This window comes from Manis javanica, chromosome 3 (genome assembly GCF_040802235.1).
Source record: "Manis javanica isolate MJ-LG chromosome 3, MJ_LKY, whole genome shotgun sequence".
NCBI lineage: Eukaryota > Metazoa > Chordata > Mammalia > Pholidota > Manidae > Manis > Manis javanica.
In genome coordinates this window covers 178,373,282-178,390,128 of record NC_133158.1, presented here as the reverse complement: position 1 = coordinate 178,390,128, position 16,847 = coordinate 178,373,282, and the positions used below count along the sequence as shown (strand labels likewise).

Below are 16,847 nucleotides of genomic sequence, written 5' to 3'. Positions count from 1 at the left end.
GGGGTCAATGCTCAATGTACAATCATTAATCCATCTCAAGCCTAATTCTCGTCAGTCTCCAATCTTCTGAAGCATAACGAACAAGTTCTTACATGGTGAACGAATTCTTACAGAGTGAATAAATTCTTACATGGTGAACAGTACAAGGGCATTCATCACAGAAACTTTCGGTTTTGATCATGCAATATGACCTATAAACCATCAGGTCAAATATGAATATTCATTTGATTTTTGTACTTGATTTATATGTTGATCCCACATTTCTCCTATTATTATTATTATTTTTATTTTTAATAAAATGCTGAAGTGGTAGGTAGATGCAAGATAAAGGTAGAAAACATAGTTTAGTGCTGTAAGAAGGCAAATGTAGATGATCAGATGATCAGGTGTGTGCCTATGGACTAAGTATTAATCCAGGCTAGACAAGGGCAGCAAGACAGAATGGATGATTTTTTTAAAATCCCCCTCTTTTCTCCAGTCTATATGTTCTAATTGTATCTAATTGTATTTTTTTCCTGCACTGTACAGATATTTCTTTCATAATTTCATAATTGTGTATTGTATTAATTAACTTTCTTAGATGTTTGGAGGTACAGTTTTGCCTGTGAGGACATTTCTCAAAATAATTGACTTTAACTTTTTAATTTGTTTTCCATTTTGATTATACCCAGTGATGCAGATACTACATAATACTCCATGATAATTGCATAGCAATATTCAGTCAATCCAGTGGATAACTCTGGATATATATAAATACAAATATGTATTTCCTTTTCTACTAAAAGGGAAGTGATATACCAAGTGAAAAAGTAGGATACAAGATACATCATTAGGGACAGAATGATCACACGTTTGTAAAGCAAAATAAAGAAGAAGCTGTGTATTATAAATATTTGCAGAAAGACCACCAAAATATAAATAGTGCCTATCTTCAGTGGAAGGTCTATGGAACCTTTTTATTCTTTCTACTTCCTATTCTGTATTTTCCAGATTTTCTATAAAAATATATTTTCTCGGGAAAAATGTAATGGAACATTTAGTTCTTTTTGAAAGGGTAGATTTAATAGTAAGTCATCTTAATATTATTTTTAAAGTAAATACTTAGATGTTGTGGCATGTTTTATTAAAAAATCATCAGGCTTTGATGCCCAGCTAGAGACATTATTTCCTTTATATTGCAGTCTTATATCAATCATTTTTAATTTTAACACATTTTAGGAAACGGAATAGCTCAGTTAATTCATTCTCTTGAAGTAGAGTGGAATAGTAAAAGAATTTCCGCTTGGGTGAGGGAGAATACCATCATTATAACAATGATGGTGGTGGTGGTGGTGGTGGTGGCTGGCATTGACTGAATGCTTACTCTGTGCCAGGCTTTATTCTACACCCTTAACCTATATTAACTCATTTATTCTTCACCACAACCTGTGAGGTTATACTCTTTGCTATGTACATTTTTTTAATGAGGAAACTGACCATACAGAGAAATTGTGTTTTGCTGAGGTCCCATGGCTAGTGATTGGCCAGCTGAGATTCACATCCATCATTGGCCCTTCAGAACCAGTGTTCAAGCAGATTGAACTCCCACACTTGCCTTGCCAGAGACAATGGATCAAACAGGGACTGTTGGAAAGAGATAAGCAGACAAGGGTAAGGGCAGGGCCTGCCATAACCCACTTGGAGCTGAAGAACCAGGTAACCATCCTAGGGTTCACCTACTGTTAGATGTGGGTTTGTGCCCATGACTTTGCTGGTCTCATTAGTGCAGACCTTTCCTGTCTACTTTGCCCCACCTGTTTGTACTCCTTTTCCTCCACGCTCATGTGACCTTGTGCTTAATGGTTACCTGGACACTCACTTTTTTTTTTTGCTATCATTAATGTACAATTACATGAACAACATTATGCTTACTAGACTCCTCCTATTATCAAGTTCTACCATGTACCCCATTACAGTCACTGTCCATCAGTGTAGTAAGATGCTATAGAATCACTACGTGTCTTCTGTGTTATACTGCCTTCCCTGTGTCCCCACCAACTACATTATACATGCTAATTGTGATGCCCCTTTTCCCCCTCATCCCTCCCTTCCCACCCATCCTCCCCAGTCAGTCCTATTCCCTTTGGTAACTGTTAGTCCCTTGGGTTCTGTGAGTCTGCTGCTGTTTTGCTTCAGTTTTTTTCTTTGTTCTTATACTCCACAGATGAGTGAAATCATTTGATATGTGTATTTCTCCACCTGGCTTATTTCACTGAGCATAATACCCTCTAGGGCCATCCATGTTGTTGCAAATGGTAGGATTTGTTTCATTCTTATGGCTGAATAATATTCCATTGTGTATATGTACCACATCTTCTTTATTCATCTGCTGATGGACACTTAGGTTGTTTCCATTTCTTGGCTATTGTAAATAGTGCTGTGATAAACATAGGGGTAAATATGTCTTTTTCTAACTGGGCTGCTGCGTTCTTAGGGCAAATTCTAGGAGTGGAATTCCTGGGTCAAATGGTATTTATATTTTTAGTTTTTTGAGGAACCTCCATACTGCTTTCCATAACGGTTGAACTAATTTACATTCCCACCAGCAGTGTAAGAGGGTCCCCCTTTCTCCACAACCTTGCCAACATTTGTTGTTGTTTGTCTTTTGGGTGTTGGCCATCCTAACTGGTGTGAGGTGATATCTCATTGTGGTTTTAATTTGCATTTCTCTGATGATTAGTGATGTGGAGCATCTTTTCATGTGCCTGTTGGCCATCTGAATTTCTTCTTTGGAGAAGTGTCTGTTCAGATTCGCTGCCCAGTTTTTAATTGGATTATTTTCTTTTTGTTTGTTGAGGTATGTGAGCTCTTTATGTATTTTGGATGTCAATCCTTTATCGGATCTGTCATTTATGAATATGTTCTCCCATACTGTAGGCTGTCTTTTTGTTCTATTGATGGTGTGCTTTGCTGTAGAGAAGCTTTTCAGCTTGATATGGTCCCACTTGTTCATTTTTGGTTTTGTCTCCCTTACCCGGGGAAATATGTTCATGAAGAAGTTGCTCATGTTCATGTCCAAAAGATTTTTGCCTATTTTTTTTCTAAGAGATTTATGGTTTCATGACTTACATCCAGGTCTTTGATCCATTTCGAATTTACTTTTTTGTATGGGGTTAGGCAATGATCCAGTTTCATTCTCTTACTTGTAGCCATCCAGTTTTGCCAACACCAGTTGTTGAAGGGGCTGTCATTTCCCCATTGTATATCCATGGCTCCTTTACCGTATATTAATTGACCATATATGTTTGGGTTGATGTCTGGAGTCTCTATTCTGTTCCACTGGTCTGTGGATCTGTTCTTGTGCAGTACCAAATTGTCTTGATTACTGTGGTTTTGTAGTATAGCTTCAAGTTGGGAAGTGAGATCCCCGCTGCTTTATTCTTCCTTCTGAGGATTGCTTTGGCTATTCGAGGTCTTTTGTGGTTCCACATGAATTTTAGAACTATTTGTTCCAGTTCATTGAAGAATGTTGTTGGTATTTTGATAGGGATTGCATTGAATCTGTAGATTGCTTTAGGAGGAAGGCCATTTTGACAATATTAATTCTTCCTACCCAAGAGCATGGGATGAATTTCCATTTGTTAGTGTGCTCTTTAATTTCTCCTAAGAGTGTCTTGTACTTTTCAGGATATAGGTCCTTCACTTCCTTGGTTAGGTTTATTCCTAGGCATTTTATTATTTTTGATGCAACTGTGAATGGGATTGTTTTCCTGATTTCTCTTTCTGCTAGTTCATCGTTAGTGTATAAGAAAGCAAAAGATTTCTGTGTATTAATTTTATTTCTTGCAACATTGCTGAATTCAGATATTAGTTCTAGTAGTTTTGGAGTGGAGTATTTTGGGTTTTTTATATACAATATCATGTCATCTGCAAATAGTGACAGTTTGACTTCTTTTTTACCAATCTGGATTCCTTGTATTTCTTTGTTTTTTTTTTCTGATTGCTGTGACTTGGATGTCCAGTTCTATGTTGAATAACAGTGGGGAGAGTGGGCATCCCTGTCTTTTTCCCGATCTTAGCAGGAAAGCTTTCACCTTCTCACTGTTAAGTATGATGTTGGCTGTGGGTTTGTCATATATGGCCTGTATTATGTTGAGGTGCTTGCCATCTATACCCATTTTGTTGACATTTTTTATCATGAATGGATGTTGAATTTTGTCAAATGCTTTTTCAGCCTCTATGGAGATGATCATGTGGTTTTTGTCCTTTTTTTTTGTTTATGTGGTGGATGATGTTGATTGTTTTTCTAATGTTGTACCATCCTTGCACCCCTGGGATGAATCCCATTTGGTCATGGTGTATAATCCTGTGGATGTATTTTTGAATTGCTGTTTGCTAATATTTTGTGGAGTATTTTTGCATCTGTGTTCATTAGCCATATTGGTCTGTAATTTTCTTTTTTTTGTGGGGTCTTTGCCTGGTTTTGGTATTAGAGTGATGCTGGCTTCATAGAATGAGTTTGGGAGTATTCCCTCCTCTTCTGTTTTTTGGAAATCCTTAAGGAGAATGGGCATCATATTTTCTGTATATGTCTGATAAAATTCAGTGGTGAATCCATCTGGACCAGGGCTTTTTTTCTTGGGTAATTTTTTGATTACCATCAATTTTGTTGCTGGTAATTGGTCTGTTTAGATTTTCTGTTTCTTCCTTGGTCAGTCTTGGAAGGTTGTATTTTTCTAGGAAGTTGACCATTTCTTCTTGCTTATCCTGTGTGTTAGCACATAGATTTTCATAGTATTCTCTAATAATTCTTTGTATTTCTGTGGTGTCTGTCATGATTTTTCTTTCTCATTTCTGATTCTGTTTATGTGTGTAGATTCTCTTTTTTTGTTATAAGTCTGGCTAGGGGTTTATCTATTTTGTTTATTTTCTCCAAGAACCAGCTCTTGGTTTCATTGATTTTTTTCTGTTTTACTCTTCTCAGTTTTATTTATTTCTTCTCTGATCTTTATTTTGTCCCTCCTTCTACTGACTTTGGGACTCATTTGTTCTTCGTTATCTAGCTTGTTAATTGTGAGTTGAGACTGTTCATACGGGATTGTTCTTTCCTGAGGTAGGCCTGTATTCCTATATATTTCCCTCTGAGCATGGCTTTCACTACTTCCCGCAGATTTTGCGGTGTTGAATTATTACTATCATTTGTCCCCTTGATCTCTGTTTTTATTTGGTCATTGATCCATTGATTATTTAGGAGCATGTTATTAAGCCTCCACGTGTTTGTGGGCTTTTTCATTTTCTTTGTGTAATTTATTTCTAGTTTCATACCTTTGTGATCTGAGAAGCTGGTTGGTACAATTTCAGTCTTTGAATTTACTGAGGCTCTTTTTGTGAACTGTATATGATCTATTCTTGAAAATGTTCCAGGTGCACTTGAGAAGAATGTGTATCCTGTTGCTTTTGGATGAAGTATTGTATACATGTCTGTTAGGTCCATCCATTCTAATATGTTGTTCAGTGTGTCTGTCTCTTTACTTATTTTCTGTCTGGTTGTTCTGTCCTTTGGAGTAAGTGGTGTGTTGAAGTCACTTAAAATGAATGCATTGCATTCTATTTCCCTCTTTAATTCTGTTAGTATTTGTTTCACATATGTGGGTGATCCTGTGTTGGGTGCATAGATATTTATAATGGTTATATCCTCTTGTTGGACTGCCCCATTTATCATTATGTAATGTCCTTCTTTGTTTCTTGTTCTTTCTTTGTTTTGAAGTCTATTTTGTCTGATACAAGTACTGTATCTCCTGATTTTTTCTCACTATTTGTTACATGAAATATTTTTTTCCATCCCTTTACTTTCAGTCAGTGTATTTCTTTGGGTTTGAAGTTAGTCTCTTGTAGGCAGCATATGGATGGGTCTTGTTTTTTTATCCATTCCATGACTCTCTGTCTTTTGATTGGTGTATTCAGTTCATTTACATTTAGGGTGATTATCGATAGGTATGTAGTTATTGCCATTGCAGGCTTTAGGTTCATGGTTTACAAAGGTTCAGGGATAATTCCCTTATTATGTCACAGTCTAATTTAACTATTACAAACACAACCTAAAGGTTCTGGTTTTTTTAAATTTTCTTCCTTTTTCTTCTTCCTCCATTCTTTATATCTTAGGTATCTTATTCTGTCTCTTTGTCTATCCCTTGCGTGACATCTGTGTAGCCTTAGGAATACTTCCATGTATAGGAGTCCCTCCAAAATGCACTGTAGAGGTGGTTTGTGGGAGGTAAATTCTCTCAGCTTTTGCTTGTCTGGAAATTGTTTAATCCCTCCTTCAAATTAAATGATAACCTTGCCGGGTAGAGTATTCTTGGTTCGAGTCCCTTCTGCTTCATTGCATTAAATATATCATGCCACTCCCTTCTGGCCTGTAAGATTTCTGTTGAGAAATGTGATGATAGCCTGATGGGTTTTCCTTTGTATGTGATCTTTTTTTCTCTCTCTAGCTGCTTTTAAAAATCTGTCTTTATCCTTGATCTTTGCCATTTTCATTATTATATGTCTTGATGATGTCTTCCTTAGGTCCCTTGTGTTGGGAGATCTGTGTACTTCCATTGCTTGAGAGACTATCTCCTTCACCAGAGTGGGGATGTTTTCAGCAATTACCTCCTCAAAGACACTTTCTATCCCTTTTTTTCTCTCTTCTGTTACCCCTATAATGCTAATATTGTTCCATTTGGATTGGTCACACAGTTCTCTCAATATTCTTTCATTCTTAGAGATCCTTTTTTCTTTCTGTGCCTCAGCTTCTTTGTATTCCTCTTCTCTAATTTCTGTTCCATTTACTGTCTCTTCTTCTACATCTAATCTTCTTTTAAATCCCTCCATTGTGTGTTTCATTTCAGATATGGAATTTCTTAGTGATTGAATCTCCATCTCAAATTCATCCCTGAGATCTTGTATATTTTTCTGTACCTCCATGAGCATGTTTATGATTTTTATTTTAAACTCTCTTTCAGTATGATTGTTGAGTTCAGTTTCATTTGGTCCTTCTTCTGGAGTTTGTGAGATTTTGGTCTGAACCATGTTCCTTTGACGTTTCATAATTCTATGTGGTGCCTTCTAGTGCCCAGAAGCTCTAGTCTCTGGAGCTGCTCAGCCCCTAGAGTGAGGTTGGGGGTTACAGGGGAGTGGCACTGGTGCCTGGGGGGAGGAAAGAGCTGTTTCCTGATTCCCAGCTGCAGTGCCTGTCTCCAGTATCAGAGCCAGTGGGCCAAGCACACAGGTGTAAGCCTCTGTGCTGTGCGTCTCTAGCTGTTGTAGGTGGGGCCTCCCTCTTGCTGGCCTGACGCCTGCGCAGTGACTGCAGGTTTGCGAGCTGGTGCTGTCAGGCCAGGAGGGAGGCTCGGCAGGGTGCATATCACAGTGGGTGGGGCCTCGCAGCTGAGTAGGCAGCCAGGAGGCCTGAGTGCCTGAAGCTCCTTGACATTCCCAACCTGCTGGGCAGAGTGCACCCAGACACCTTGTGCAGCTCTCCCTTCTCCCGGGCAGGAAGCTCCATGCAAATTCTGCCCTCTCAGCAGCCCTCTTGCTGCTAGGAAGCCTGTCAGACTGCCTGCCTTTCCCTTGTCCCAGAGTGACTGGAATGGATCCCCTCCTCCACAAATGGCCAGTATCTCAGTCTCTCAAGCACTCAGCCTGTCCCAGCTCCCCAACATCTGGAGCACCACACAGTATAGGTTTTTGCTTACAAAGCAGACCTCCAGGGCCGGGTGTTCAGCAGTCCCAGGCCTCCACCCCCTCCCAGCTCTGTTTCTCTTCCTACCACTGGTGAGCTGGTGTGGGGCAAGGCCCTAGGTCCTGCCAGATCAAGGCTTTGGTACGTTACCCTGTTCCGTGAGGTCTGCTCTGTTCATGAGGTCTGTGTGCAGTCTAGTGCAGCCTTCTTTCCTGTTGCTGTTTTAGGGCTAGTTGTACTAACTATATTTTCACACTATATGTGGTTTTGGGAGGAATTCTCTGTCTCACCTCTCATGCCACCATCTTGAATTCGGCACCTGGACACTCAGTTTTAGTGTATTGTATAAATTGCCTTGGCCTGCTATGAGTCTTTAGGCCTTTCACTTACCTGTGTGGTATTTCAGCGTCTCGGAAAGGCCTGCAGGGCTTTCTCTGTCATGACTCTCTCACCATGACATGAAGTTTGAGAGCTGCAATATGCCTACATTCTCTTTGCTCATAGTGGTAGTTTCTTTTTTACTACCAAATGGAAAGGCTCCAGTGCAAAGGTATTTAGTTAGTTCCCTAATGTTGGCATTGTAACTAGAGGAGAGTGTATTGTAAAGGTTGCCCTCTTTGGCTATTGGAGAGTGTCATGAGCCTGGAGTGGCTTTGAAGGCAAGTTGAGCTTTGCAGCCAGGCTGAGCAGAATTGAATCTGCAGACTGCTATGTGCTGGGCACGTTGAGCCTCAGTGTGCCTACCTTTCAATTTCTTAGTGAGGATTCAGTGACATGCCAATTTGGTGCTGGTTGCCCAGAAGGCATTTAGAAAATGATGAGTTTACTATTGCTCATTATTCTTTCCTCCTCCTTCCAGTAGAATAATCTTTCTGACCTGTTTACTGGGAACAATCTCTTTGTGTCTGCTCACTGTGAAATTCTTGTTAACTGAAGATTCCTTGAATGGGTTGTAATTCAGAGGGAAGAAAGATAATGGAGATTGGGTCACTGAAGACAGATTTGCCATTTTTATATGTTTGGATCTAGTGTTAGGGTATATATTTTAACTTGAGGCAAAGTTCAAATAAATAGAACTAAACTAAAATCTTTCTCTGTATTTTCTTTTAGGAGAAAGAAGCAACTAATAAAACAGTGCTACCAAGGATTGTTCAATATGCAGTTTGCATGGTATGTCTTGGAGCTGATAATGAAGTCACCTGTGCTTTATACAAGCCACATCTTACTATTTGTCATTGATGTCCAGAATGACTTTTGGGCACTTGAACATCCTTAAAGATGAAAAAACAGTGTTTCCTATGCTGGCTCATAATGCATTTGACAGTAGAATTAGACACTGGGCTGGTATTTAAACAGATGTTCGATAAAAGGATATTTTTCCTTCCAACCTTCAATCAATCATGTGCTCTAATTTTAGGTATATAATTGTAGCTTCATAGAAACTGAAAAAGGGATATGTGTACAATAAAAAGCAAATTCCTTGATAGTGAGAGTGATTAATCATTTCACTGTAGGATAGTCTGTTACTATGAAGAGACCCTATTAGAATCTTTCTCATGAACTTGCCAGTAGATAAAAGTTAGTTCATTGTTTGCTATCACAGTTCTGGGAAGAGAAACCTCAGAGTGTTTATAATGATTCTCTCTGGGTGTTCGAGACCCTAAAAAAATACTTATTTTCTTTATCTGTATGTTCATTTATTACTTTTGTCATACAACAAAATTAAAATTTAAAAAACCTGATAAAATGAAAATCTAAACAAACTCAGATTTGTTTATAAAATCTGATTTGTATGCCACTTTCCAGGAATACATTTAAACTAAAGTGATAGATGTTAAAAAAAATACTGTATAACCTGAAGAAGTTGTTTTGAAAGCAAACATTGCATGTGTAAGCTTGTACAATAGAAACATAAACTTGGGTAAAATTTTAACAACAATTACTGCAGTTATAATTAATTGAAGTTAAATAGCTAAAGATAGTTTTCTGCCCCCTGAAGTTAGCTTAGAGTTTCTGTTTTAAAAATATACCTGAATTACACTTTTCTTTTGGGGAACTGCAATCGAAATAAAGCAAGATCTTTCCACTTCGGTTTTCTATTATTTGCTCAGACGACCAGGATAATATAAAGTATTGAAGAAATTTGCTTTTTCTCCAACACTTGTATGTAGTACTGGTTTCTTATTTTAAAATCTCAATAGAAACAGGATTAACATTTAGTTTTGGTTCTGAAAATTAATTTGCAGAAACTGTAACATTGTAGTTAAAAGCACAGATTCTGATGTCAGATAGCCGTGGATTCAAATCCCAGCTCTTTTACACACTGGCCCTATAGCCTAGGCCAATTATTCACTATTTCTGTGCCTCAGAATGGGGCTAACAGTCCTTATCTCTGAGGGCAATTGTAAGGAATAAATGAAGATGATATAAAACATTTAGTATGTGACTGGCATATTTTACTTATTCACTGAATGGTAGTTGATATTTATTATTGCAGTAATTACTAAAATATAAAAAACATATTAGTAAAATTATTAACATTGGTTTTTATAGGCTTATATATTCTGAGGTGGCCACAGATATGTTAGTTGGATCATTTCAATTTACAAGTAAGAATGACTGCCTTTTTTATAGTTGATATTTTAACCCTTAAGATGGTATTATTCTAAATATAACATATTTTGTAGTGATCAAATGTTTATAAAGAGGATGGGCTTGGAAGTGAGAATTTGGTTTGAATCTTAGCCTCAGCATTTAATATGTTACTTATACCTAGAACAGTCTTTCATCGGCTGTAAAAATGGGTCTACTAGTGACGTGTTAGGATTGTCAATCTTGTGACTGATTCATTTTTCACAAAGTACATATAATAGATTTTTAATAAATGTTAGCTTCTGTTCATTTAAGCAAAAAATGAGATTTAAAAGAATTTAATATTACTACTGTAAAAATACTGTATTTTATGTATAATTTGGGGAATATTTCCATCTAAGTGCAATAAACAGTATAAGCACTTTTCCTAATAAAAAGTAACTAAGAATGTGAAACTGTTCACTGGGAGCTTTAGAAAAGGCTTCACAAGAGGGAAAGACGTGTGCTGATAGGAAGGAGCTAGCTTTGGGAGATTGTGGTATTCCTCTTTGGATTTTTTATTTAAATTTATTAAATTTTGGTCAGAAAAAATAATAGGAGTTCAGTCTCTGAGATTAAAGTGACGTCTTAATTTCTCTGTGTACATTTATTTGTTTTCCTCAGTTGTAGCCAATTATAGAACCTATTTCTGTATTTAGAGTTTACATTATACAGGTTGAGAATTTTAAATGCCATATGAAATACAGTCTTTGAAACTAAATGATCTTTAAGATTTAAGTGGTTTTAGAATGTATGTTTGTTTTTGAAATATAAGCAGATCGTGGTGGGTTTTGTTTGAGAGTTGAAAACCATGATAAAGATAAGCATACTGATGAGTACAAGGAGTGAGTACCAGTCAGTCAGCAAATGCTTCTTAAGCACCTGCTGTATGCCAGATACTCACTGATGGAGCAAGAGCAAACAATTTCCTTGTAGGCCTTCTGAAAACAATTTGCATTTTAAAATTTAACATAAGTTTTATTACCTGTTAAACGTTAAACACTGTTCTAGTAATTAGGGGAGAGTAGGAGAAAAAAATAGAAACTCAGAGTCCTCAAGAACCTTGCCATCTTAGGATGAAGGTGGTGTATGCAGAAACCTACAGAGTAAGACCACACGGGATGGAGTGTCCGTAGGTGCTTTGGAGATACAGAGAAGGGAAGATATCTTCCCATTAGGATAGTTAGACAAGGCTTCATTGAAGGGATATTTTTGTACTTACAGGAAATTTAGTCCTTGTCTTGGAACCACAGGAAAAAATTGAGTTTGTGTCCAAATGTTTATACTTTGGGTTTTCCTTTTCTTAAAAATTTTTTAACATACCTTATCAAACTTGCCAGATTTCTTATTTCTGACGTCCCCAAAAAATTGTTTCAACAAACTTTTTTCCAGTTTGCAAAATTTAATCTGGTATTAAAATTTATAATGTAAACCCTAAATACATATATGGAGATATAAATAGATTGTTAAATGGCTCTGACTCATTTTCTGTCTCAATTTATTTCAAACTTCTCTTAAAACAAAATTAAAAAAATGAAACTATTAGGGAAAAGTTTCAGAAGCTTAATTTTATTTCTTCTCTTATTTTGTAGATGTCCATGGTGACATTGAAAATGAATTCCTTATTTTCACCAGATATTCTTATATGAGAAGATCCACCCCAAACACTCTAAATATTTTTTCTTCTGTTGGACCAGCATGGCAGGATTCAAGCGAGGGTATGATGGGAAGATTGCTGGATTGTATGATCTGGATAAAACCTTGGGTCGAGGTCATTTTGCAGTGGTTAAACTTGCCAGGCATGTCTTCACAGGTGAAAAAGTGGCAGTAAAAGTTATTGATAAGACAAAATTGGACACTCTAGCTACTGGTCATCTTTTCCAAGAAGTGAGATGCATGAAGCTAGTGCAGCATCCCAACATTGTGCGCTTGTATGAAGTCATTGACACCCAGACCAAACTCTATCTTATTCTAGAACTTGGAGATGGAGGAGATATGTTTGATTACATAATGAAACATGAGGAGGGACTTAATGAAGACTTGGCCAAGAAGTACTTTGCTCAGATAGTTCATGCTATATCTTATTGCCATAAACTCCATGTGGTTCACAGAGACTTAAAGCCAGAGAATGTGGTCTTCTTTGAAAAACAAGGTCTTGTAAAGCTGACAGACTTTGGTTTCAGCAACAAATTTCAACCAGGAAAGAAGCTGACTACAAGCTGTGGATCTCTTGCATATTCTGCTCCAGAAATTCTGCTTGGTGATGAGTATGACGCACCTGCAGTAGGTAGGTAACCTCTTCCTAGTATTGCCCATTGAATTCTGAACTGAAGTATAGCTGGTCAGATTGGCTGTTGTTTGCCTGAAAATAATTTCTAAGAGAATTTCTATTAAATATGTCTTAATGAACAGATCAGATTTCATGTATGCTATATATTCCTAAATATGGTAAGAAGTGTATTTGACCCTTCAGATGACTAATATCTAAAGTACATGTCTTAGATTCTTCTAGTAGCAGCCCTAGTTATCTCCTTCCTGTGAATACACTTTAACACTCATTGCAACCCATATTAGAAAGGTACTGGGAATATTACATGCAGTGTGAAGAATTTTAGAATCATGTATTAATTGTGATCTTGAACAGTGTACTTGACGTCTTTCTGCTTTGTTTCTTTTTCCAGAAAATGAAATTAGATTAAATACAGGTGTCATGTTCTCTTACTGTCTTATTTACTTTTCACAGTAATCTGTGTGGTTGTTACTGTCGATCTCATTGTTCAGAATAGAAAACTGGTGTACCGAGTGCCTGCTGTGTAGTGGATTCCAGAATAGTGGTAGCCCTTGGCATTGCCAAAAAACTGCCCTCTCCCTTCACTCTACCACATTTTTGTGCTCTCACTCTACTTGGGGTGAAAGTGTATCCTGCTTTTCAACTTGTATCAACTTTGTTTTGAAAGTCATGTAGGAATTTACTTTTGATTTTTTAAGGATTTCTTAATCTGAAGGTGTGGTCAGTTTCTTAGATATTTAGGTTAATCTTGGAAAAATATGCCCTAATACTACATACAAATGATGTCACACTTCATTAGTATGAGTCTTAATTTGCAGCCTGGTCATCTGAAATGCAGGTTACAGAAGATTAAAGACACACATTGAAGAGGGCTGATTTTGTACTGAACACTGTGTACACTAAAGTAGCACCTTTCTTGTTAGATTATGTGTTCTCTAAAAGAAAGTGCTAATGAATGGTTTCTGCCCACTACAGATAACCAGTCTTCACTGAAGTCTTTCATTAGAATATTTGAGCCAGAGATTTTTGATTAGTCAGCTCTAATCAGAAAATGAAGCCAAGAATTTGCAGAACAGGAAACAAATATCTGAACATGAAAAAGATGTTCAACCTCACTAATAATGAGGGATTGGTAAATTAAAATCACAAGATACAATTTTATACTTTTCACATTGGGAAAAACTAAAGTCAGACAAAACCAAGTGTGGATATGACTATAGATCATCAGGAACTCCTGTACTGTGTAGAAGACAATTTGTCAACAATCTAGTAAAGTTAAAGATGTACATATCCTGAGATCCAGCAATTCTTCTCCTGTGTCCACACCCTGGAGAAGTTCTCACTTATATACACAAGAGATTTTCAAAGAATGTTTTTAACAGTATTATTGAATATTCATCAGCAGGGGAAGAAATTATTCAATATTCATATGATGGGATTCTCTGTGTTGATGAAAATTAATGAACTATGTATGTCAGCATGGCTGGAGTTTACATCTATAATGGAAAAAAGCAAATTGGTGAATACTACATACTGTAACATTTATATAAAAGTTTAAAACATAAAAATCAGTGTTATACATTCTTTAGGGGTGCATTAATAGTAGTAAAGGATGAAGGGATGAGATCAAGATAGGGATAGGCATACCTGGAAGGTTTCAGCTTCCTAACTTAGATGGTGGGTACATTGTGTTCATTGTAATGTCATTTTCTTTTCAAATATTGCATATAAAACCTTTTAAAAGTTTTTAAAAAGGAAAATTGCCTGGAAGGGTGCTCACTGGTCTGATAAATAGTTGCTTTGTGTTGGCAAAGTAGGACTGGGTGGAGTTCATTTTCTTTATTTATATTTATTTCACTTCATTTTGTGTAATTGTGTGATTGAAATAAATGCAGAATTGCTTCTAAAGACAGATGGACAGTTATCTTTCTGTTATTATAGTATTTATTGTGCCAGTGATCTTTCCCAAATATTTAGCAAAATTAATGGGAACAAAGATTAAAATCTGTTTTATTAAACTGCCATAATTATTAAATAAAACAACTTTGGTTCAGTTTTATGAGTGTATTAGAGTCTAGTAGTCCTCAACATTGAGATCTAGTTCAAGAAGTATCTATTCTTTGAAAAAATCAGATTGATCTTATCAACTGTACTTCTGTTTTCTTGTATCATTACTTCCTACATTTTTGTTTGTTCTTTCTAGGATCTTTTGAGTTTCCTTCCTGTTTTCTTCCTTTTTTTCTTTTTAGTGTCTTGAACTGAAAGCTTTTCTTCTTTATTGTCCTGATTTCTTACAAATACATTTATGACTGTATGCTGCCCTCGCCTGCAATTTCTGGTCACATCCTAGGTTTTTTACTCTGTATAGTCAGTATTCATTGCTAAAGTTTATCTTTACTGTTTTGTTTCTTGTTTAACCCTAAAGTTTTTGGTTTTTTAAAAAATTAACATGGATGATTTTGTTTTTCCTTTTAGCTATTTGGTTTTTAATTTCTAATTTTAGTACATTGCAATCAGTAAATATGCTTTATTAGTTTCTGCTTGTGGGAATATTTCTAGACTCTTTGTGTAGCTTAATAGGTAGCAATTTTGGTGACAATTTCCTGTGTGATTAAAATATTTGTATTTTTGGTACATACAAGGTTTTTACACATAATTAAGGTTGTTAAATATGTAGTTTATTCCTTTGTGTCATGTTTTTATTCTGACCTGTTTCTGAATTACGCTAGTCTTCTACTCTGAATTTTGTATTTTAAGTCCTTTTTGCTTTTTATGTATTATATTCAACTAAATTAAATACATAAAAGTTTTTAGTTTATTTACCTGGTGGGCTGTACCTTTTACCAGTATGAAACTACTTATTTGGTGCTTATTGTCTTGGATTCTGTTTTGTTACTTTGCTTTAGGCTTATCTTTTTTAAACAGTGTGTAGCCATATTTGATGTTTAATCCATGAGTTAGTCTTTTAATTAGTGAATTCAATCCATTCATATTTTTATTACTGGAATGTTTGCATTTATTTTGCTGTCTCATTTTATGTTTTATATTTGCCTTATTATTTATTAACTTTTCCTAAATATTGTTGGGTTGTTCACATTTTCTTTGCTTCTCCTCCTCCAGTGGTTTGCAAGATAATGCAGTCTGTTTTCTGTTTATATTAATATCTACCCTAATGTCCAGAGTTTGTATCATTCCCTGCACCCTACCAATAGTAACTGTGGTTTGCTTTTACTTAGGTTTGAATAATATATTTTTTATTGCTTTATTTATTTATAATACATGCTTGTTTGGGCTTTTTTTATAATTTCTCAGTTTGCCACTGATTCTTGACCTCCTCATCTTCATTTGGATTGCTTTTGTTTTGTTTGTAATCGTAGACAGAATATGTGTAAAATTCTCCGAAGTCTTTTGTCTAAAAATGTCCTCATATTTGAATGGTAATTTGGCTGGGTATAGAAATACATATTGAAAATCATCTTCCTCCCAACTTTGAAGATATTTTCCAGTCATCTTTTTCCTCCTAAAGTTGCCAGTGTGAAGTCTGATATGAGACTATTTTTATTTTCATTGTAGGACTACATTTCCTTTCATTTGTGAAGCATAGCTTAACATTTCTGAATGTGCTCCATTAACGGGTTTTCTTGGGTATTAGTTCTTCTCTTTGATGCACTTGCTTCTTCTCTGATGGTGCCAATTTTTCCTAGGTGCTTGGCGATTGTATGTTTATCTCTGTTTTTAAGATTCCCTAATAGCCTGCTTTTGGTTATAATGTCTGAATATTGTCATCTACCTCCAGTGGATGTGAGAGAGGAGCAAGGTGTAGCTAAATGGGCTGTCTTAGGATCTGATCTTACTGTCAGGACACTGCTGCTTCTAAAGCCCACGGCCACTCCTCCCATGAAGAACTTGTTTGTTCTTGTTCTGCATGTTCATGTTTGGTATGTCACAGGGTGAGAGGAATTAATCAATCACTCAAATGGCTGTCATGGTGTAGTTCCTTCCTGTTTCTAGTCTTTGTCTCCAAGAAAGGGACACCACAGAAGCTCCTGCCAGCTGGGTCTTGGAGCTCTGTTTTCCTCTTTCCCACTGATCTGACCTGCCACCTCCCTTTTCTGTCATATCTAGGAACTTGGAAGAAAACTGGGGAGAAAATGTGGTTAGATCATGTTCAGTGAGCTATTGATTCAGTTGCCTCTCTGAGCTTTCAAGAATGTGTAGTAA

General features: G+C 36.4%; 1 protein-coding gene across 5 annotated transcripts in view; it reads left to right on the top strand.

Moving 5' to 3' along the window:
• Positions 1 to 16,847, top strand: part of SNRK (SNF related kinase) — an 85,933-nt gene that overhangs the window by 10,849 nt on the left and 58,237 nt on the right. For 2 of the 5 annotated variants that reach the window (XM_036996269.2, XM_073232453.1), the window contains exons 2-3: positions 8,816 to 8,875; positions 11,929 to 12,623. The exons of 1 other annotated variant lie outside the window; for it this stretch is intronic. In XM_036996269.2, coding sequence (XP_036852164.1) covers positions 12,035 to 12,623 — 589 coding nt within the window. In that variant the 5' untranslated portion in view covers positions 8,816 to 8,875; positions 11,929 to 12,034. Of the gene's footprint in view, positions 1 to 8,815; positions 8,876 to 11,928; positions 12,624 to 16,847 lie in introns of those variants that run through there. 2 more of the 5 variants (XM_036996270.2, XM_036996272.2) reach the window with 2 other exon arrangements.